The following is a 23,608-nucleotide window of genomic DNA, read 5'->3' as shown; positions in this document are numbered from 1 at the left end:
TCCTCTTTCTGTGGCAGAAAGAGAAACTCTAACAATGGCTCATTATAGCCAAACTTTACTGCTGTGTGTACTGCCTGCTGGAAGCCCAAGGTTGACAAAGAAAATGGTTACACTTTAACTGAGACTTGCTAAGCACAACATGCATGCTGCCCAATGGAACAAATTGTTCCATGTGGATTTTCCTTTAATGGCAAAAGTAACTATTGTATAGTTAACTTTTAAAATATATATATAAATCACAGGTGTAGAGATGCTTCTGGCACTTTAAAATTAAATACAGTTTTAATGCCAGAGAACACATCCCCAAAGGCACCAGGCCTTCTAGATCAGAAATATGCTAACAGAAGGAGCCAGCTGAACCAGGGTCAGCAAATCTTTCAGCAATGCTCACTGAGGGGGAAGAAGACATAGCATATTAACCTCTGCAATAGTCTCCTCTTTTCTTGCACGGCTTCAACAACAACAACAGTTAAAGTCTTTCTTCTGACCCAAAACAAAATGGGATCACAGAAGGCCAATGCTTAAGATAAAATTGGAAGCTCCTTTCAACTGCAGTTTGTCAAGGCTGACCTGCACTGATATGGCGACACTGAAGGGAGGGCTAGCTTCCGTGGCCAATAGAGGAATCTTAGCAAAGCTATATTTTAAAGGTGAAAAAGTAGGGGGAGACAGATATATTTTCATGGATTACAGATAACATGGCTACTGAGAGCAAATTCAACCTTTTAAACACAAAGATAACCATCTAAGCAAGAACAAATCCAAGAGCTTGTGAACGAAATAAAACAGGCGAGAGAAAGGATGTCTTAGAAAATAACTACACAATATCATTTTATGGAATTCAGTTCAATCAGTACAAATGGCTTGCTTTACTTTTTGTTCTATTATTTTTAACAGATATTAAAAGAGGATTTTTGTGTGTTCACAGTGAAGGTGGGATTACATTGCTGAATCCCCCTTGTTCAGGTGTAATGGACCCTTCCAACAAACCACATGAATTCCTCCTTCCCTCTCCTGGTTTTATGAACCTCGGTATCTGTGTGTGAACCAGGACACTGTGGCTTAACTGATGCCTACAAATAATGAATGCAAATCCGTTCTAATGTTAGGCAGAACTTAAGCCATAGTTATGTTTGATCCAGACATAAAAGGCAACTGTAGAGAAAGTCTCCTTTGCAGCCAAGCATGTAAAAAGAGAAGAGAGGATGGATGCAGACAGAGGAAGGCATGGTTAAGTTTGTAGAGCTGCCTAGTACACCTGAATGATATTGTGTTCATTTTCACTGGTATCAAGAGAATGGGGGGGGGGGGGAGAAAGTAACAACAGCTATAACCTTTTTCAGTTAGAACATGTTTTTATTATAGTCTATATAATGATAGCAATAATACAGAGATTAAAAACCAAATACATTAGCCGCTGCAGGCCGGTTGCAGAAAAATGTTTACAATCCAAAGCAGTATGGCATGACATGCTTAAGCTCACCGAACCAGCATAATATAAGAGAGATCTGTGCTGAGGATGTTCAGTTCTGTGTTGGATTGTGTTCAGTGCATTTAAGTAGACTGTGGTGGAAGAAATTAATCAGTTCAGTTTGGCTGCACATGAACTTGAATTGCCTGTTTAGTCACGTTTTTGCATTTATTAATTATATTAAAATCTGCTATGCTTCATCTTAATTTTTTTGTCTTTTACTGTAAGGAGACAAACTTAGTGAACAGAGAAATTTCAGCTACTTGAAGGCTGAAGAGCTGCTCTGTCTGCTGGAATGTTCTGCCCTCCAGTGGTCTCTACTTTGCTAGTAGAACAGACAATTTCAGCACTAAGGACAGAGGCCAGCCCATTTTTACAGCCGCAGACCTGCAGTATATTGCATTGTATGGCTGCATCACGTTTTTTAATTCCATGTATTCCGTAGGACTCTGTTTGGGACCAAGCATTGTTCCTTGCCTTGAAATTAACATATTTGTTTTCACATGACACATCCAACACATCTTTTCCAGCTCTGCATGGCATATCTTTTCTTAGACCCATGGCTGGCTTTGTCTGGGGAGGAATGTTAGCTGTTTCTCTGGATACACTTTCAAGGAAAACAGAATAAGTGCTCATTGACTGGCAAGGGCACTGTGCTCTTTGACTTCCTCGAACTGCAAGGGGTTTGCCATCATTTCTTGGAAAACGGTCCTCAAAAAAATATGATGCCTTCTCATCCTGTTCTTCCTCTTCAGACTGTGGAAAGAAATTTGTGTCAGTGTACTTCTGCATATCTAGATCCAATGAGTCACCATTATTGAATGTCACATATGAGTGCATTTTGTTGAACATAAGACCCTGCCAAATGCATTTTCTATTCTGCAAAGCAGTGAAAAATATTCCTCCTTTCCAGTTTGATTCCAATTTTCTAATTCTGGGTAAAGCAAAACAATCTTTCTACAAGAAGATTAGTAAAGTTCAAAAGGTATTTCAGAAAATTCTTTTTCCCTTCAGATTCCAAAACACTTGGAGGATGAACTTGTACAAACTCAGTTTAAGGTAATATTTGCCTTACGCTTACCTCATCAGATGTACTATTGGCACATCTCTCTGTTTGCTTTGGAGAATAAGTAGGTGACTGGCTGCTTAGCTGAGATCCATAACCTGGAAGGAAATAAACTCTATTTGTAAGAAGAAACCCTTAAAGCATCCACAAATCTTTCTGAAACAATGTTGACTCTTTGTGTAAATAGACAAAAAAATATTTCTCAATAAATTACTGCAGTGGGTTGTTAAATTATGTTGACTTTCTGCTGCCCATATATATATTGCAGAATTAGCCAAGACTGTAACACTGTTCATTTTAAGAAGCACAAAAATGTGTCCTAGACCATCCTGTAAAATTCGTACCTCTACCCTTACCCTTTCCTACCTTACTACATAAATTAGAAAGGTCAGATGGGGATTTCTATCCACATTCACTTAAACACAAGCAGAATACTCTGTGCGACCAACATCCTCAATAAAGCAGGGTTTCCAGTTAAACAGAGGGATCTGCTTGCATTCAAACAAGTCTAACCTTCAGATAAAAAAATAAAGGGTGGGTACAATGGCTATGAATTTTGTGGGTAGAGTCAGCAAATGCCCCCTTCATACAAACACATACATACAGGTAAAAACAGACAAAAAGTAATAATTAAAATATCTAGAATTAACAACAATTTAAAACATACCCATTAAAATGCAAAAAATAAAACAGTATACAGTTGGCCCTTGTTATCCACTGGGATTTGGTTCCAGATTTCCCCGTAGATACCAAAATCCGTGGATGCTCAAATCCCATTAAATATAATGGCCTAGTAAAATAGTGTCCCTTATATAAAAGGGCAAAATCAAGGTTTGCCTATGGGAATTTGTATATTTTTAAAGTATTTTCAAGCTGTGGATGCTTGAATCTGTGGATAAAAAATCCATGGATAAGGAGGGCTGACAGAAATCTAGACCAGGAATACATTTTTATATTAAATGCCCTTTCCTTATGAACAATTGGTTTCCAAAACCTTTCTGGAATAATCAAGTATTTTCCTTCTCAGTGAAGGAAACAAGGAGGAGAGTCTGGCCAGTCTTCTGAAGAAAGGAGTTCTTGAGCCTAGAGCACCCCCTGAGGAAGCCTACCTACACATTCCCAACAGATGTGTGTGTGAGAGAGTGTGGCGCAACCAAGAGAAGAGTCTTCCAGTAAGATCTCAAAGCCTGGGCAGGTTCACATGGGAAAACATTATCCTTCAGATATCCTGGTTGTTGGGGAGCTAGTTATAGGCAGCCAGTGAAGATCTTTCAGAATAGGTGTTATATGGTCAAACCTGGATGCACTGGTGACCAATCTGGCTGCAATATTTTGTACTAGCTGAAGCTTCTGGGCTTGGTGCAAGGGTAGCCCCATGTAGAGTGCATCACAGAAATCTAGACCAGGAATGGGCAATTGCTGGGGGATTATGGGACAACTTGGCGACATATGATGGACATATGATGCACTCTCCAACACCTACTCAAATGTTAAAACTTTTAAAAACATTTGTTTCACTTAAAAGCCCATGTGTGCTTTCTAGACAGCACGGGAGACAATTTCACCAAGTGGAGCCATTCTTCAACTAGGAAGTAAAGTGGAAGTCAACTTCTGGCTTACTTCTTGGATGAATAAAGGATCCTCCTGGGATTAAAAAGGTCCAGGGGGCACACATGGCAAAACTGCCCCCCATGACCCCAGAAGGGACAGAGGGGCATTATTCTATATAAATAAAAATGTAAATGCTTGTTTGTTCAAAATCTTAAATCTCCAAAGGTTTTTCACTGATTGCTTTGAAATTTTGACACAATGTTCCATTCGAATACACGCATGTTTTTATATACCTAATATGCTTTTATATACCTAGTATTATATAGATGTCACACCTGTGACAGGTGAAAATATGTGGTTTTTTAAAAAAAAAACAGCGCCATCTGTTAGACGTAACAGCAACACACCCCACGGATATGCCATCTCAATTTAAGAGATTGCAATTCCCAGTTCAATTGGCATTTGCAATCACCATCAACAAAGCTCAGGGCCAATCTTTAGAATTGTGCAGTCTAGATCTAGACACGGATTGCTTCTCACATGGACAATTATATGTTGTGTGTTGTAGAGTCAGCAAGCCAGACAATCTCTATATCTACACAAACAATAGAACAACAAAAAATATTGTACACACACAAGCATTGTGAAATTAAATATTTTAGAAACGCGTGCTTTCTCTTTTCTTTCTTTTCTATTTAACCAGACTGAGCCACAGCAATGCGTGGCCGAGTCCAGCTAGTTAGTATTAAAATGCAGAAGAAAAGGGCCCTGGCAAACTCCAGGGGCCTCAAAGACAGCCTCAGGAGGCTATTGTTTGTTGGCCATGTGAGAACATTGAAAACCATTTGGTGAAGACATTTGGGAGTGACTCAAATATGAAGAAGATGTATTCTGATTTCATTGACCCTTACATTATAGTTTCTTTTTCTAAAAAAAATATTGACAGGACAATTAAGTTGAGTGAGAAATCTAAAAGCAGTACTAACCGTTTCCCCCACTTTGTTTTGAATGCTGATCATAATAACTGCAGCTTTCTTTTTCTGTCTTTAACAAAAATTGAATACCATGTTAGTCCAAGTTAATATGCCATACATATTTTTTCTTTGGTTTGCTTTCTGTCTTTTGGGATCCAGTGTGTGACATCAGTAGTTCACTAATAAAAATGGACTCTTCTGTCTTTACATCAAGACAAGAATATCAGGGCCTGCCTTATTTCCATAGTAAGCTAGACCACAAAACCTTTGCTGAATTATATTCTCTTGTTTACAATTGAAAGGATTGCAACACAATCCAGAGGGTGCAGTTCAGAGTTCAGGGACCATGCTCTCTACACTTACTTTTCATAAGTTTTCACAGACTTTACTAAATGGAAGAAGGGTTTCTGCTTTGGCAGCCATAGAAGAACATTTTGCCTGCTGCTACTCAGACTGGAGTGGAGGAAGAGCAATAGGCTACTTGTCCTACAGCCTGTGGTATACATGATTCTGCTCCAACAGAAAGAAACAGCTGAAGAATTTATGAGAATAGCTGGGAAGCTGCCATCTGTCTTTTGAGCTAGTTGCCTCCTCTGCCTAGTGATAGAGCCATCCCTGACAAGGACACACAACATGAAATAATCCTCACTTCTTTTGCATCTATTTGGATCTTGTTCAGCATTGAAAGTATATTAACATGGCTTCAGCACTTTAACACACACTACAACAGTATAATATTTTTACCTCTTCAAGTGCAAAGATCTGCAAATGATTCAAATTTGATTCTGTCAGTCCATCTTCCCTGCTGAGAAACAAAAGGCTGGGATGAATAGATTATTTCCACTGCAGTTCACCAAATAAAAATGAATATTGCTGTTGTCATGGTACCATAGGGTGGTTACAACTGAGCTATTTGAACCAGCACTGACCACTTAGAGAGTGTACAGACCAGCATCTTTGGCCAACGGAGTCTGGGCATGGTGTCCACACGATGCATGCTCCAACTTCGCCCCCGGCCAGTGTGACACTGCACACCGCACCACATGATGGGCGGTGTCACGACGCTCCTCTGGCACTGCATCTACATAACTCAGTGCCAAAGGAGTGCCAAAAAGCCATGGCGCCAGCGGCTATGGTGCCTTTTCTGTGGCGGAGAAAAGAGCTACTTTTTGCAGCTGCTTTTTGTGCTTCAGAAAGGTGAGATCAGGGCCACAGTGTGCAGTTGCCGCAGCCCCGATCTGGCTCTAAAAGGGGTGGCTGCAGGCTGCCCTTTACAAGCAGTCTGTATAACCCCCTTAATTAGAAGGTACCTTTCATTAGTATTCCCTGAATAGCTGAACCCTTTTGGAATAGTGGTGACCCTGGTAGGACAATATTATGCTACTATTCTATGCTCCACTGTAGTAAAGATTAGAGGAAGAAGATACTTTACGCTATGAAACTTCAAGGCAACTGGGGCAGTCTACTGTAATTATGAAATAAATGCTCAGGCATTAGTACAAATCTCTTGCATCTGAGCTGCATTTGCTTCCAGTAGACAAGTACCTTTTATTTTCCCATGCTCAAAAGTAGCTGCTGAATAAAGTCGTCCCTCCCCGTTTGTGGACTTGGGATCCACGATCTTCATTACTTATGGACAGCAAGCAGCAAGGGAATAAAATGGCATGTGCACCCATTAAAATCAATGGGTCCCCAATATCGGCAATTTTTTCGATTCGTGGGGAGGGGGGTTCCAGAACGGTTCCCCCATGAATTGGAAAGGACTATGGTACTGTTAACAGATACGACTGTACTGGTGCTTCTCCCATGAAAAGAAACCAGAAGGCAAAAGCATAACAGGGTAGCTCTTAAGGAGCCCAGGAGTAGGGAGATTGCACGCCTGAGGCCACATGCTACCCTTTTTGTTTTGGGGCCCTTGATCCTTGCAGAATCACTGGACCTCTCCTTTTCTGTCCCAGAACAGCATTTCACCTTTGGAAGAGCATTTCCACCTTTGGAAATGAAATTAATAAATAAATAAGAGGTTACAGGAGCCCCTCTGCAATATTTAACATCAAGAAATACCAATTCTTCAAAACCAGTGTTGACTTCCAGCCACGTTCACTTTTATCTTCTTCATTTTAAGGGGAATTTTGTCAGTCCTTGAGTTCCCAAGAGGGTTTTAGGTTCATACAATTGGCCCCTGGACCTGCCACGTTTGCCTACCCATAGTTTAGCTTGCAGACATATATTTCATCAGGATTTCTTGATGTTTATTATCTTTAATGCTGTAGACCCATACAGTTCCCCTAAGGCAAATACATACTAGCTGCATAGTAACCTTGGGAAACACCACGTGTCAGTAAAGGCATATATCTATTACATTTTACTATATGACAGCTGTCACTAATTGACTGCCTTTGAGAAGGTTCTCCATACCTCACCTATCATTTGCAATCTGACTGATACAGATCACAGGGCTATTTGATCAAGATCTCTTGATGTTTATCCACCAGATCACAGGGCTATTTGCTGATGACTTTTTCTAAATAGGAAATTGGAAGTGGAGGCCCTGAATGGCAAACTAGATTAGGACAAGGACAAGCCAGATTCCATCACATCTCCACTTAGCCAAAAAGCTCAGTGATTGACTTTGAGCCAGACTAGTTTATTCCACCAGGTTGTTAAGTGAGAGAATTGGGGGAGCTGAGCTGTATGTTACCCTGTGCTTCTTGAAGAAGGGGTATTCTTTATCTATATCTACACAATAAAAGAAACTATCTGTGAGTCTGTGTCAGCCACAAATCATTGGGATATAATGAGTTATAATAATGCCATTATTATATAATGACAACAGTGGTGTTGCCCTCTGAGTTGCAGTGCCAAGTTTCATGCTGAAATTCCAAACAGAGGGGTTTATCACACAGAAGCAAATTGCTTAAATCCTGTGCAGAAATGAGATTTAAAAGTCTGAAAAGCGAGCTGTTTTTCAGATGTGTTTGTGTAAAGGAAAAATAACGCAACATTAACCTGAATGGAAAGTTGCCAAACCCACTCCTTGCCATTTGGGTTATTTTCACGTTATTTCTCTTTCACACAAACGTCGTCTGAAAAACAACCCGTATTTGCGGGTTTTTTCTACTTTCTGTCCAGGTTAACCCCGAACATCATGTTCACTTTAAATCTGGTTTCTGCCTCAGTGTGATAAACTCCAGAGATTCAATAGAAGCAAAGAATGACAGCCAGGAAATATTGATCAATGCCTCAACCTTCTACAGTTGGGTTTTGTTTACTTGTTTGTTTGTTTGCTTGTTTTTGGCTGTTGGCCAAGTTTCAGTGACCGATTTCAAGTCAAAATTACAAATCAGGGGCTTCTTTGGAAGCAAAAATAAAAGAATCTGTCATAATTCAGAAAAGTGTGGCATGCACTACAAAAATTAACTGAATGTTAGTTTTGAGTTGAAATTGCAAACAGGGGGTTCCCATAACCAAAAGAGGTGCCTGCCATAGCTCATCAGGATTATTTTAAAGGCAACAAAAGAACAGAAGACTGTTCTTGGCATTTTATTACTAAGATTCCTGAGACAAGGAAAACAAGAGAGGGCTAAGATTCTACTGCTAAGATTCCTGATGTTTTAAAAGGGGGCAGGAAATGGGGCAAGGTCCTCTAGAGTGGTAAGATTCCTGGAATTAAAGGGGGGAGTGTGGGGAAAGGAGGCTACATGGAGTATTAGATTTGGACTCACATACCATGGCATAAACCTCTCCTAGTGATAAATAAAATACTGTACAAATAATGTTAAGACTCACCATTTTTTAAAATAGTTCTGTATTGTTTCTGCCACCTTCATATTTTTGTTTTTGTTTTCAAATACCCCTAAAAGTTAAAAAAAAAGGCTTCATTATTATTTTGCACTAAGGCAAATGTTTCCATAATGACAATTTATTAGAACTAAATAAAGCATGTTTTACAGATTAATGATATACACATTCAGGATATCCACCTGGAAAAATTTCTCCATTAATTTCTGTAGTGGGGCTTGATCCATGTGCTCAACAGCCACATTGCTGAAATGAATGTGAACTTACTTTCCTGAAGAAAATGCCACACTGCTTGCAGTCTGGGATGTTGAGAGGAGGAATCCATACAACTTGGGGTTTCTCCCATCACCAACCAGAGACAGACAGGAAAGTGACATGTGATCTTAGAAAAAAGCCAGTTGGCTCTGTCTGGTGTAATTATCTTCTCTTAGGCAGTTCCTGTCATAGCTAACCTCAGGAAGGAGAGGTAACGAAACAGAAAGAAAACAGGTATATCCAGATCATTGCCACCACCTACAATTAAGTGAAACAAATGTTTTTAAAAGTTTTAAAAGGTGTTGGCGAATGCAATCATCCATCATATGTGGCCAAGATGTCCCATAATCCCCCAGTAATTGCCCATTCCTGGTCTATATAAAATTGCTAGGTGATGTTAACTAGGAATTTGGGGGCTGGATCAATCCAGAATATACCTTTATGGTAAATAAACACTGTAACATTCTCTTGACTGGTGGAAATCAATACAACTTGGGACATACCCAAGCTTCCTAAGAAATCCCTGGCTGGGAGTGATAATGCAAACTTGAAAAGGTTTGAGAAACTTTGGTAGTGACCTGGAATGAAACCTGGCCCAGAGTACTATCTGACAGTGAAACCATGAGTCTAGGTGGGCGAGTGACATCCCATCAGCAACTTTCAGAGAACAGTTGGCCTGCCTCAGATGCTAAATTTTTCTTTCCTCTATGAGGAACCTTGATATCACTTACACAGAAATTGATGATGACTTGAGAGGGGATGAGGTGTCTCTTCTTTGTATTGATCAGTCTCTTTTGTGGAGACTGCAGGCAGGAAATGGAAAATGAGTGTCCTGAGGGCATCATGGGATTATGTGGAACAAAGTAGGCTTTCATTTGCAATGAAAGTGGGCTTCCGTTTACAATGCAGTGGAGGGAAAAGAAAGTTTTATCCTTAGCCTGAACTCTTGATTCAGCAAGGTGCAGTTTCACTACCCAAACTTAATGGATCTCTCTGCTTTTTCTGTGTGCATCTGTAGTCATCATAAATTCATATGGGGCACTACTCCTCAAGGGACAATATTACCCTTAGAAATTAATGGCATGGCATCCACCACCTGGGTACCTCCACATCCCCCCAAAGGCTCACTATAACACAGAGTCTCTTCTATTGCTCTCATGAACAACTCTTATTAACAAAAGACATTTAGCTAATTATATCAGTGTGCTTCTTAAAATATGCAAAAGCTTGACTCACATTGTGTTTGTTCTTTGCATCAGAGAAATTTACCTGTATTTTTAACATCTATAGTATTCTCTTGTTGATCTGTACATATTACATTATTTCTTTCTTTGAGATAGTAGTCTTTCATTTGATTCTTAATAGTCTTTTGGTTGACTGCATTTAAGCTTTGGCTGTTAGGGAATAAAATCTGCTCTGGAGCTGTGAAAATACCTTGGAGATCTCTTTCAGCAGAATATCTTTGAACAGAACATGTCATCTCATGCATTTCTTCATTATCGTAAGGGCCATGCATACTAGATATTTGATTTGCATCCCCTGAATCTGTAAATAGCTGATCAAGGATTGGTTTTTTAGCAAAGGAATGACAAGACTGTGAAACAGGGATAGTCAGAAACTGTTGATTCTTCTCTTCAAATAGTGTTGCAATAGGATGGGAGCTTTCTCCTTGGGTATCCTTTAAGGTGTCTTCTTGGTGATTGCTTCCAAAGTCTGTATCAGCAGTGAACTTGGGAGACTTGCTGAATATGCTACTATATTCTAGACTTTAGGGCACAAGTGAGGAAAAGGTGATCAGTTAAACATAATAGGCAATGTATAAACTACTCACATTGCACTACCAGTTTAAATATACATTTTAGAAGTGCACTTTTCAAAACATTCTTCCCTCTTGTATTCAATATCTCTTTCACTGACCCATTATATTACCCTCTAGAAAACCCAATATTAAAGGTTCAGGATACTCTGATAGTGTCATATTCTAGATTCCTTTTGGGAGAAAAACGGGGATCCTGCTCCATTCTCATTTAGAATAACATGGAATATATTGTTTTATTCAGACAGCTGTGACTAACCAGTCCAGCCACTGTATGTCACTGCTGCTCCATTGCAGTGGACTGAGTAGCAGGGGGTGAGGAAAATAGAGCACTTCTGTATGAAAAACATAAGGAAATGCTACATAAAGGTACCCAATGGACCGTCATGTAAACTATCAGAGATTCCTGAAACCATGCTCAGAACCAAAAGAGCTCAGAGATAACATGAATATTTTAAAATACATTATCAATGAATTATCAAGAGGAGACAGAATGTGTTTGAAGCACAAATACTTGCACTTTTATTTCTCCAAAGTATAGGTCAATCAAAACCAGCAACTGAGAGAATGCCACACTGGATCATATGAATAAACAGTTCATATTGTTTATATGATCAGCTAGCTTAGATTTCAGTTTATAAGATTCAGTTTATTAGCCAGTTTGGACCCTCTTTGATGATAGAGCTAATTCACAAATTAAGCATAGCCATTTATCAAAGAGCTTTCTATATTTTATACGCAGATAAATCAAGCATCAAGACATTTGCTCCCACAGTTCCACCTGGGAATGAAGTTTAATGGCATGGCAGCCTGATAAGTCAGCAGCCTGATAAATCACCTAAGCAAAGACATATGTTGGGTGAAAATTGCCACAACTCTATACAGGATAGATATGATGCAGAACAAGTCTCCAGCCACTAACAAGCCTAAAAACTGGACTATACCCCACCCTTCCAAGACCACATGCAGCTCATTGTGAGTGACAGGAATGTTGGACCCATTAATGCAAGCAGCTGACATAAGCACAGCAACTCCCACCAACTGAATGAAATGCCAGTCCACAAGCTAGGCTGAAATCTTTTGGCTTCTTTCTGATTGGGACTCCATGTTTGGTGGGAGTGACATGCCACATATCCACACACACACACACCCATTGATATGGATCCTGCTCAGTATCTTCAGCCATTGGTTTCCCATGAAACAACTCAGCAGAAAACCTTTATTAACAACTCAGCAGTAGACTTCTCCTCCCAAATTTGTTCCTGCTACTCCATGCTCCCCATCCCCCAAGAGCAACCTATATTTGTTTATTGGTCCTCTGCTGTGCCACTCAGACTCATGAGGCTACACAGCATTCTGGATGCCACCAGCCATAATACATGATGATGGTAAGGTCTCCTTTCTCCACCTAAGGATGCTCAGTTAGCCAAGCACTAGGGCTTAAGACTACACCTGGTTATGGAATCAGAATCACATCTACTTGTTCAGCTTATGTGGGTTGAGATGACTGACTTACACTGAACCATCATGTTTTCACACTGACCTAAGTATGTAACACTTTCTGTGTTTAGGTCTCAGCCATGCAATCATACACTGCAAATCTGGAATGGTGACTTTTCCCCCTTAGTTTTATTGTTTGCTATCTCTGATAATTGTTTCATTGTTTTTATTTTATGTATTAAATCATTATTGGGGAGTCAATAAGGCAATCAATGTGCATAGTAGAAACAATAATAAAAATGGTCAGTTTCAGCATCTGGACACTGTGTGCAATGGGCTATATGAGTTTAGGAAATCATCAGTTAAACATCATCTAACAACCCATCATCTAATGATTGACATGGAATACTGTTCCAGGGAGGATGGCAGATGGGCAGGTATGATCTTGATATGCTCAGTATTACATAACTAGGGACATTGGCATAGGTTTTGACTGAAAGCATGTTATAGGTTGGAAAAAGAAATCTTGACTTTGAAAAACACACATGGGAAACCCAAAAACAATTCAATGCAAATTTTATCTTCAAGGTTACTAAAACAATAAACATAATACAATCAACCACTGTGGAAGCCAGCTTTGATTTGCAATGCAGGAGCTATCCTTACCCATTCATCTGCTGGAAAGAGAGGTCAACTGATCTATCTGCATTTCGTTCATTGAAACCTGTTTGCCTGTATCCTGCCTTAGAAAGCCAAAGATCTTCACATTTAGTATTTGTTAGCTGAGAAGCTTGTAGGCACTGTCAACAAACAATAGAAACACTTGGCAAGAAATAAAAGATGTCTTTGGCTTAATTTCTTAAACATTGAATAGTTGCAGTGATATTGCTGTTTTTCTCATTGACTAGGCAGTAAACTAAGTCAGTATTCTTGGGAATCCCATCCTCAGAGAGTTTCACCAGATGCTTGCACTACTTTATTTTCAGAGCAATGTATTTTCCCAACCATTTTAAGAACTGTGTTTAGGGTTTTTAGATCACAGTGCTCTTCTGTATTGCTGCTGGTTTTTATATGCTGTAGTGTTTCTATTTTTGCTGTTGGTTTTATTATGTGCTGTGTATAGTCACTGTTTATTGTGAGTAATTTTTTTTTATGTTTTGTCCACCACCCAGAGAACTTTTGTTATTGGATGGTTTTAAAACACAATAAATAAAAGCCTGTCATCTAATGGAAACTTTGAGTAGTATATATTGATTTGCTCTATGATGTGTTCATTTATGGATGCTGTTTTAAAATGACACTCTGATTTTTTATAATATTTATAAACTTACATGTCGCCTTTAGTACTATTTTGGGAAAGACAATTGATAATTACTACAATAATTAGTAGCTATCACTTGTCTTTCCCAACAGAGTGTTAAAAGTTTGACTCATGGTATTTTACTTTTATTATATAGTAAGTATACAATTTATAGAAGTCAATATGACACAAAGTTTTATTGTACCTGCTCACACGGGAATCATTCTAAAAGGTATGTCTTGGACACAGTATTTAGTGCAACAAAAAGAGCTTGGTAAGAGTGCTATAAATAAAGCTTACTTGTGACTTAAAGTTCTCCTTTTCTAAAAGGTATTTCTGTCTATTTTCTATTACTTCTTGTTGCACCCTATTAAGAAAAAGAAAATGGGAAAGGGAATAAGATAGACTGGCACACCTTCAACTCTTTTTTAAAAAAATGTTTCCTCTTCACTGTACCATGTAAAGGCATCCTATGCATGTCTACTCAGAAGTCTGTCCCATTGCTTTTGGCTGTAATTCTGACCATATTTTCTAAAGAGTAAATCCCATTGAATACCTGTTATGCATAGAATTGTGCTCTTGGTGATAACTTCATGAAGGATTGCTGTGTTAAATTAGGTGCAAGAATCCCCAAATGCCTTGTGGTAATCTCAAGATTAACAAATGCAGTATACTGTGGTATAACAGTCTTTCCATGAAGTTTTCATGAATCAGACCACAATGACCACACTGATTTGGGATCATCTGAGTGAACATAAAGACTGACTATAGGGATATATATAGATAGATAGAGATAGAGATAGAGAGAGAGAGAGAGAGAGAGGCCAAAAGGCCAAGCAATGGAAAAGACAGTTACTATATTATGCATAGCACAAATGAATGTAAAAGCCAAATCTGAGATAATGGTTATCTTGGCTATTTCCTCTCAGACAAACTAATATTAAAAAATCTTATCAAAGAAGAAAGTACAAATTCACTGTAACTCTAAATATGAGAAACATGAAATATTTTTGAACATGAATATAAAACTTTAGAAACCCCTGAGAAATGAGGACAGATCTTGCACCCCAAATCAGAGGCAGATCTTTTTCCATTGCTGAGCTTCCTATTGCAAATGGCTGAATGCATTTTCCCTTTCTCCAACGACAGAACAGATTTTTGAACATATATAACCCACAAATGCTTTTTTTAAAAAAAATCTGTTTAGGATTTTAAAAATAAAATAAATAAAAACAAGAACACAATTTTATCCTTGTTACTATGCTTTCTACACAACTGAATCTACAGTAATTACAACAGTGAGCAGCCTGATAAATCAGGTACAAATACAATATTCCTACCACAAACTGCTGCTTTGTTTTGGACTTTGGAAAACTTATATTTGTATATCCATAATGAGACATAATGACATTGGAGTGATACTGTGGATCTGTGAAATGGCAGGAGGTATGAATTCTCAACATTTCACAGATCTCCATATCTCTCCTCCAGCTGCATTTCTGTCCAGCTTCATCTCTCTTCAGCCTTGCAGACACATTACAAGTACATGTTACTTGTGATCACTGTAAGCCACTTTGAGTCCCAATTTGGGGAAAAGGTGGGATAGAAATAATAATAATAATAATAATAATAATAATAATAATAATAATATGTTACTTTTGTTGTAGCTCAAAAAGTTTCAGATTTTGGAGTTCTTTGGATTTTAGAATTCTAGATAAGGGATATTCAACCTGCATATCTCCTCAGTGAGACCTTCTTCCTAGTAAGTGTACATAATAATCCAGTGATTATTGATCATCAAACCTACTTAAGTATATCAGTAGTTTGACATGGAAAACAATGAAAAATTAAAACAATCATGGTATCAGTGCTTATATTAAAATAAGGGACACTATTTTAGCCAGGGCATCTTTATCCGGAACTTAATGAGTCTTACTGCCCAGCAGACTGGCACAGAGGTGTATTATCTATCAGCTTTCTATTATAGACTCAGATTATTCCTATTCTTCACTAGAAAGAAATTTAGGAATCTTAATTTTTCCCCCTCTCAGCCTGATATTGGCACCCTCTCCAATTTCAACAAAAATAAAAGACAGAATACCATAGCCATATTGATCTCCATAATACAGTACATCAGAAAATTCCACAGCTTTATTTCAATTCAGTGAGATGAGAATGAGCCAGGCTTCTTTGACTTGGCAATACTATTAAAGCATTTGTCTGGAAAACCTTCATTTCAAATAATACAGTAACCAGCAGACCTGCTTGAAAAAAACTGCACCTGCAATTTTCAAGTGTATCTGTTACGGGATAGAAATCATGCAGCCCTTAATCTTGCAAAACCCAGCATTCTACTTTTTTACTATGTTGGTAATTGCAATTCTACAACATTTAGATGACCACTTGATTCCCACTCCAATCTTTCATACCTAAAAAGTAAAACATTACAATTTACAGGGTTTCACTGGAATGAAGAATATACAGTAGCTCCCACTGCAAATATACCTGTACTGGACATCATCTAAGAAAGGTTTAGATGATCTGCATTCTGGTGATTTGGGAAGTTCTACATTGTATCTTCTCAAAGTATGTTTTATTCCTCTATTAATTTCAACATGAACTGGCTTTCTGATATTGTCTATAATAAAAAGAGAAGATGGTAGTGCTTTAATTGAATTGAACAGGAAAATATAACTTAGTGCAGGGCCAAAATATTGCATTAGTTTTATGTTATTCAGTGACAATTTACTAGTATAATGTTGTTTGTGTACTTGCCTCACAAAAGACTTTTGATAAAGTCATCAAAGATTCATGTGCAAATTTAACTATCATGGGATTAGAGCTTGTTAAAAAACAGGAAGAGGAAAGGATCAATGGTCAGTTATCAAAATGAAGTGTGACCAGTAGGATCTCTTGACCTGTATAGACACTGATGTTTTTAAACTTGTTCATAAATTATCTGGGACAGAGATGTGCAGTTAGGTATCAAGATTTATTAATGACACCAAATGATTTAAGGTGAACAACAACAAAAGGATATTTCCAGACTGGGAGAATTAACATTAAAATATCAATTGAGATTCAAATTCAGCAAACACAAACCAATGCATATTAGGGCAAAAAAAATAAATAAAAAAACATCCCAACTTCTCATGGACATTGATGATAGGATATAAGGGCTCGAACAGACAGACCAAAATAAAGCTGCTTCGGGTCACTTTGGAGGTATGCTGTTTAAATGACACTCACATCTTAAGAGGCCAAAAGCTGCACCAAAGCTGTGCTCCAATCCTTAGGACTGGAGCATGGCTTTAGTGCAGCTTCTGGCATCTTAGGACGCATGCATCATTCAAACAGCATACCTCCAAAGTGACCCAAAGCAGCTTTATTTTGGCCTGTCTGTTCGGGCCCTAAGTTAACAGGAATTGATCAAGAAAACAGTCTGGAGGTTACAGCAGAGAACTCAATGAGTTGAGCGCACTTGTGACATAAGCGACGCGAAGCGACGTCTATACACTGTGTGTCGTTTACATCACTGTGGTGGGCCCCAAGTGGATGGGAAGCTGCCATTACGCTGCTGCTGTGACGTGCTAGGGTTAGGGAGTGTGCGGTTGGTGCGCGCTTCTTAACCCTAGAATTGCCGCCAGGACGCCGTTTCGGACTGGTATGTACAGGACCTACATTCATGGAGGATAGGATTTTCTGTTGATACTGCTCAAAATCAGTATATCTTTATATATCAGTTTCCCGGGAATATATGTGGAAGCATGCTGTCACACCTATACTTCTGGGATTTCCATGGGCAGCTAGTTGGATGATATGTGAATAGAATGATGAACTGGAATGGTCTGATCCAGCATGGCATTTATCTACTATAGTTTACAGCTTTCACTACGCAATATTTTTATTCCTAGTAAGTAGCCTTTTGATTAGTATTAAATGACTTGATGGTTTCTATTTGGCTAATATTGGGGCTGCATAAATTTTACTAACAGCCACATTTATTTTTTAATTTTAGTGGTAATTAAAATAGCTATCAAACTCACCAGTATTATCCTTCCTAGCAGAGATCTGGTTAACAACATACAGATTGAGAAGATCTAAACTGACAGCTGAGCTTTTAAGGGGAGATACTCCCAACAGCTTCATCTTTGACTTAAGTTTTTCCTTTTCAAAGAAGTCCTATTAAGTTTGAGAGAGACAAGGGAAAATCCATGTTTATGTCAGACAGAAAGCACATTACTTATATATCATCTCATAGTAATACTCAAAGTGTTTATAATTACAATTTAACATCTTTAGGAAAAGGAAATTTCTCTAATCTCAAAAGAGCTGGAGCCCTTCACAGGAAAAGAAGGAGGAGGAGGAGGCCTGCTACTTCCTTCACATATGTGAGAGGTAGTGCATAGCAATGTAGCTCAGGGTGAAAAATGAGGCAATGGAGGAAGAGATGGTAGGATAATGCCATAGTTGCTCAGGTGTATATACTTAACTCTTGTGTCATCCAGTTTTTGCAAGTGTTACAACTACTTCAAAAATGTGCAAAACTAGTGAAGAGATAAAAGTGATAGTATGAAAATATGAAGACCAACAATAGTTGTACAATACCACTTATGTCTTTGAAAGAAAAATAATTTTTCTTCAGTTTCATTAGGGACGACATACTCTGCATTTTTATGACTCCAACTAGTGTTATGGCTTCTGGTATGCCTTTGCTCACATGCACGCATTCACTGTAACCATCCTTACCTTCTGCCGCCTTTTCTCCTTGGTAAGCATGATTCTTTTACTTGAAATTGAACAAAAAGAAAGATTCATTTGTTTTTGCATTCTTAGCATATTTATAGAAATAGTGTTATAATTTAGCATTGAATTGCTTGTAATTTCTTAGAAAATATCTATAGGAAATATTGATTGTTAAATCCTCTTCTGCAAAGTCATTAGCTAACCTTCACAGATCAGTTGAATGCATAGCTCCAAATCCAGTTACTAGTCTCAGGCAGAGTAGACATAACGAATCCATGGTATTTACCTAAGTGTTAATATTACATAAGTGTTAATTTACCATTCAGTAATTCCTTCAGTGGCTCTACTGCATTTGGGATCAGTAAATGGACTGAGACAGTAAACTGTAAAATATATTATATATCTACAAACTATAATTCTCATAATTCCATAGCATTGAGCCATGGCAGTGAAAGCTGTGTCAAATTGGATTATTTCTGCAATTTGCATGCACCCTAAATAATTTATCACTTAAACTAAGGCATTTATCCAGTGGCTTAATAAATTGATTTACCTCTACCTGGCTTAAATCTTAATTCGGGTGGCATCCTGATATTAATGAAAGATTTTTGCAGCCTAATTTGCCACCCGAATACAGCCCCGCTTCCAGGAGCGCTCTGGTGGCCATTTTCTTAACTCAGAAAACTCCTGGATCTGAAAAGAGGTGCAAGGAGCGCTCCTGGAAGTGGGGATGGACCCTGGCTGTATTCGCATGGCAAATTAAGCAGCAAAAATCTTGTGATAATATCAGGATGCCACCCGAATTAACATTTAAGTGGGGTAGCGGTAAATCGATTTATTAAGCCACGGGATAAGACCTTTAAAAACAAGTTCAAATCATTTAATGTTGAAACCTTTGAGTAAATAACCAGTAACAGAATTATCTAGTTAGAAGATACCACTAAACTACATTTTAATCCAACTGTTTGTGGGTATTTATCTTGATCAGAAACCTTTGGAGAAAATGAACTTATTTCCTTTCCTCATTTTATGCCTTGTGTTTCATTCATTCGTTTATCCCTACTTAGCATTAGTCTTCGAACTGAGCCTGAATAGCAGTAGTTGGAGCTGTAGTGGTTATTTATTAGTAGTATTAGCATTAGTAATATTCACTTGCCTCTCCCCATGGATCAAGGGGGAACAACATCAAATATATAACAGATAGCATCAGTTAAAAATAATAATATTATAATAATAAATTATTTATGTATAGCCTGCCCAGTCACGAGGAATCCAGGTTACAAGAGTAAAAATACATTAAAAATACAATAAAATTCAAAATTAATCAATTCCCAACCCACTATATACCAATTAAAACACAAAACATAATTTAAAAAAGACCAATATTATTAAAACAGTTTTAATTTCATTATTTAAAATTCACAATTTAAGTGGGATATAGAAGGGAAGTGTTTAAAGTGTGGGGAGTCTGGTTTTAATACAGTTCTGTTTGCGCATCTTATGTTTTTTTAAAAATGACACCCAGCTTTATGTGTAAACAGGGTAGACACACAAATAATGTTCCCCTCTGAAATTTCATTTAATATCATTTTCACTGAGGAGATTGTAAAACTTTCTGGGCAGCACCTCTTCAAACTACAAGTGGACTCCTATGAGTAAACACCCCCATCATACAAAAAACAATTCTTGGTAGGAAAATGCATATTTCATGAAGTCATGAAGAGAACTAGATTTCTTCCTATCCCTTCTTTTCTGTGAAACGACATTTTTCTGCTTGCTGAAATATTCAAGGATGAGAACTGCTATATGTTCCAAGTATGGTGAAGGTTTTCCAGGAAAAATACTATGCCACTCATGTGCTAAAAATGTAACCTTCAGGCCTGACAACAACCTACAACTGCAGCTTGAAGTAGTAAAACAAAGGCCCAAAACACACTGCAGAAATAATCCAGTTTGAGACCACTTTAGCTGCCCTGGCTCAATGCTAGGGAATCCTGGGAACTGTAGTTTTGTGAGACATCTACCCTTCTCTGTCAGAGCTCTCTGGTGCCACAATAAACTACAATTCCCAGGATTCCCTAGCACTGAGCCAGGGCAGTTAAAGCAGTCTCAAACTGGATTATTTCTGCAGTGTGTTTTGGACCACTGACCCAGGTTTACCACTCAAACATGAGAATTAGTCCTCCAGGGAAATATATGTTGACTGACTGTATTTTGACTATATTTCAGCTAGGAAAGCTTGGATCATAAACAGAACTGAGCATGCTTTTCTCTCTCAGCCCCAAATCCCCAGTTCTAGCAAAAGAACAAAATCCTACCTTGTTATTGTAGGTTTATTTTTATTTGTGACCTGCTATATTTTATTATTTAATGTTATTATGTATTAATGTGTATTGTAAAATGGGTGCCATAGGCAGGCTTATTCTATTTTATTCTGTTTTTGTGTATGTAAAGCACTGTGTAAATTTACAGCGCTCTATAATGCTTAATAATAATAATAATAATAATAATAATAATAATAATACCATCTCATACTAGTAAACACAAAACATAAAAGTGTTTTACACATATAAGCTATAATAATGAATAAGAGGCAATAGAAAGATGCAGGGCTTTTATATTAAACTTGCACTGATCCATCCCAATATAGTTGCCATCTTTTTTTCCTTCCTGTTGATTTAAAAAAAGACAAGCAAAAATTCAATGGAATAAGACTATTTACGTTGCTGTGTGAGAGGGGAAAAAGCAATTTGGGCCTATAATAATAATAATAATAATAATAATAATAATAATAATAATAATAATAATAATAGTTTATTTATATTTTCCTGCCTGATGGATTGAGGTGGGGTTACAGTCCTCTAAAATACATACATCAATACTTAAAATACATATTAAAACACACCAATAAAATTAATAAGTTAATCTTAATAACAATTAACCCAACTTTTGCTGCTTCAGAGGCCCTGTGTCCAAAAAATAGCTGCCTATCTAGAAAGAGCTACAATCCTAAGGGGATAATACGTACTGGCTGCCCTAGTCTAGTGACTTATTTTATAACACTTTAATGTTGTTTAGCTGAGGGAAGCGGCCTTTACGTTGGCAACTTGGAAGCCTTGTTTTTAAGGATTATGAGGCCTTGTGCTTCACTCACCGGGAGCCTCCAACCCAGTTCATTTTATTTCGTCTGAAAATATACCACTAGAGCTGCCTATTCACAACACACTTGCAAGGCGGGCCAAAGCCCATGACTATCTGAGTGAAACCTCCGTCTAAAACAGGGGAAGGGCACTGAGGTGCTTGATGGCAAAAGCAGCCTTCTGTGAGACTTTCTGCCCCAAACTCAAGGCCTCACTGAAGCTCTCAGTAGGGCTAAGGAGGAAGCAGCTGCATCCGCACTGCAGAAATAACCCATTTTGACACCACTTTAAATGCCAAGGCTCAATGCTATGGACTTCTGGGGAGTGTAGTTTGTGGCGGCACCAAATTCCATAGCATTGGGCCATGGCAGTTAAAGTGGTGTCAAACCGGACTATTTCTACAGTACGGATTCAGCCTCTCTTCGGCTGTTTATTAGTGTCAGACATCAGAAAGCAAAAGGAAGGATAGGGAGAAATAAGGAAATAAAATCAGTTGGAGTAGCTATCCTGAATCTTCAACCTTCACACTGAATTTTGCTCTCCCCTTTTTAAAATCCTCTCTTATCTGAACATGTTGTTGTGCATCTTCAAACCATTTCTGATTTATGGAGACCCTAAAGCAAACTTATCATGGGGTTTTCTTGGCAAGTTTCTTCAGAGAGGTTTTGCTATTACCATCCTCTGAGGATGAGAAAGTGTGACTTGCCCCAGGTCAAGCCGGGATTCAAATTCTGGCCTCCAGGATCATAGTCCAACGCTCTAACCACTATACCATGTATACATGCACACAATTATATGTGTTTTGCAACCTCCCAGACAACCTTAGTTAACAAAGCCTCCTTTTTTAAACAAAGTTTTTTTTTATTATTATTTCTGCCCAGCTGCCACTTTTTTTCCTTGTTCTCTATCTAGCTGGATATTTTTAGCAGCATCAGGACTGGGACAACATACAGTATAACTAGATTGTTTTGTTATTATTTTGTTATCACAGACTTGTCTCTTAAACAGAAAGTAAAACTAAAGTCACAACTATCGTGAACCTGCCAATTAAAAAATCAATTTATTGGGTGGAAATGTGTTCAGTAACTTTGGGGCTTAGCATTATGGTGACTTAGCATAGTCCAATTGCCATGTCATAACTAATGGGACTCATCTGTTTCCACTAAGGTGTTGTAGTGGTGTGCCTCCAATCAATTCTGACTTACGGTGATCCTAAGGCAACCCTATCATGAGGTTTTCTGGGTCTGAGAGTGTGTGATTTGCCCAAGGCTGCCCTGTAGGTTTCCATGGCTGGGCAGGGAATTGAACCCTGATCTCCAGAGGTATAGTCCAACGTAGTCCACTATGATCTCGTGTTAACTCTTCAATTTTAACAGTGCTGAATACAAACAAGAACGGATTCATGTGTGTGGAGCATTTGATTTTGAAAAGTCTGCTTTCCCCCAAACTCCTGTAATAGGTAGCCATGCTGCTTACTTTGTGATGTAACTCTCAAGTGCCATTCCTCAGCAACCAGGCTCATCTCCAGTGCCCTTGAGATCTCATTTAAAATTATGTTTGCAGATGAGCCTAGAGCTTCCTGAAAGGTGCATAAGCAGCAATAGTCACAAATTCTCCCCACCTCTAACTGTGGGTGTCACTTTTTCCCAATCAGGCTTTGAAAGGGTACATTCCTGAATAGAAATAAAATTAGTGGTATTCAGGAGTTTTCACGCTTATTTTACGTAATTTCCTCTTTACTTCCTCCAAGTAGCTTTGAGTGGTATAAATGCCTGCCTTTCCCCCAATGTGTGTCAGTTGTTTCAACTCAGCCTTTCAAATAGGGTTTGAAAAGCATCCCTTATTGCACTATTCCCATTGATGCACAGATAAGACCATCTGGGGTCATGCTTCTCCATTTCTTTTGCTTTAGAAAAACTTTAAATCTAGCTCCCATTCAAATAGGGGAGTCAAAGGATAGGAAAGGGAACCTGTTTAGATTATTGGTTTCATGAGTGCAAGAGGCTTTCATTTTAATAGAATACAATTCTGAAACAAGTGAAATTGCA

The 23,608-nt window shown here is 38.2% G+C and overlaps 1 protein-coding gene across 8 annotated transcripts; it reads right to left on the bottom strand.

The window, feature by feature from the left end:
• Positions 1-1,351: 1,351 nt before the first annotated feature.
• On the bottom strand, positions 1,352-22,086 carry C5H12orf40 (chromosome 5 C12orf40 homolog). Of its 8 annotated transcripts, none has more exons than XM_042466660.1 (12): positions 21,575-22,086; positions 18,424-18,463; positions 17,721-17,856; positions 16,180-16,312; positions 13,975-14,041; positions 13,041-13,174; positions 10,388-10,884; positions 8,852-8,918; positions 5,807-5,867; positions 5,075-5,132; positions 2,553-2,635; positions 1,352-2,227 (listed from the first exon to the last, which is right to left on the bottom strand). In XM_042466660.1, exons 1-12 carry the CDS (start codon positions 21,595-21,597, stop codon positions 1,727-1,729), a joined length of 1,800 nt encoding a protein of 599 aa, XP_042322594.1. In that variant the 5' UTR covers positions 21,598-22,086; the 3' UTR covers positions 1,352-1,726. The 8 variants fall into 8 exon arrangements, with proteins under 8 accessions (XP_042322594.1, XP_042322598.1, XP_042322597.1 ...); XM_042466664.1 differs by lacking the exon at positions 21,575-22,086 and adding an exon at positions 21,368-21,545; XM_042466663.1 differs by lacking the exon at positions 21,575-22,086 and adding an exon at positions 20,047-20,333.
• Positions 22,087-23,608: the final 1,522 nt, after the last annotated feature.

Source organism: Sceloporus undulatus, chromosome 5 (assembly GCF_019175285.1).
Source record: "Sceloporus undulatus isolate JIND9_A2432 ecotype Alabama chromosome 5, SceUnd_v1.1, whole genome shotgun sequence".
In the NCBI taxonomy this organism is placed as follows: domain Eukaryota; kingdom Metazoa; phylum Chordata; class Lepidosauria; order Squamata; family Phrynosomatidae; genus Sceloporus; species Sceloporus undulatus.
The sequence above is the reverse complement of the archived record's forward strand: the minus strand, read 5'-3'. Positions and strand labels throughout refer to the sequence as shown.

Bases quoted from the DNA above. Each gene is read 5' to 3' on its own strand.
- C5H12orf40 (XM_042466658.1), bottom strand. From the start codon at position 18,909: ATGCAAATTGCAGAAATAATCCAATTTGACACAGCTTTCACTGCCATG. The intron at 13,175-13,974 runs GTAAGCTTTATT...GTTTGTTGACAG, and splicing joins AGGAGAACTTTAAGTCACAA to TGCCTACAAGCTTCTCAGCT. The intron at 2,228-2,552 runs GTAAGCGTAAGG...TTCTTTCCACAG, and splicing joins CCAATAGTACATCTGATGAG to TCTGAAGAGGAAGAACAGGA.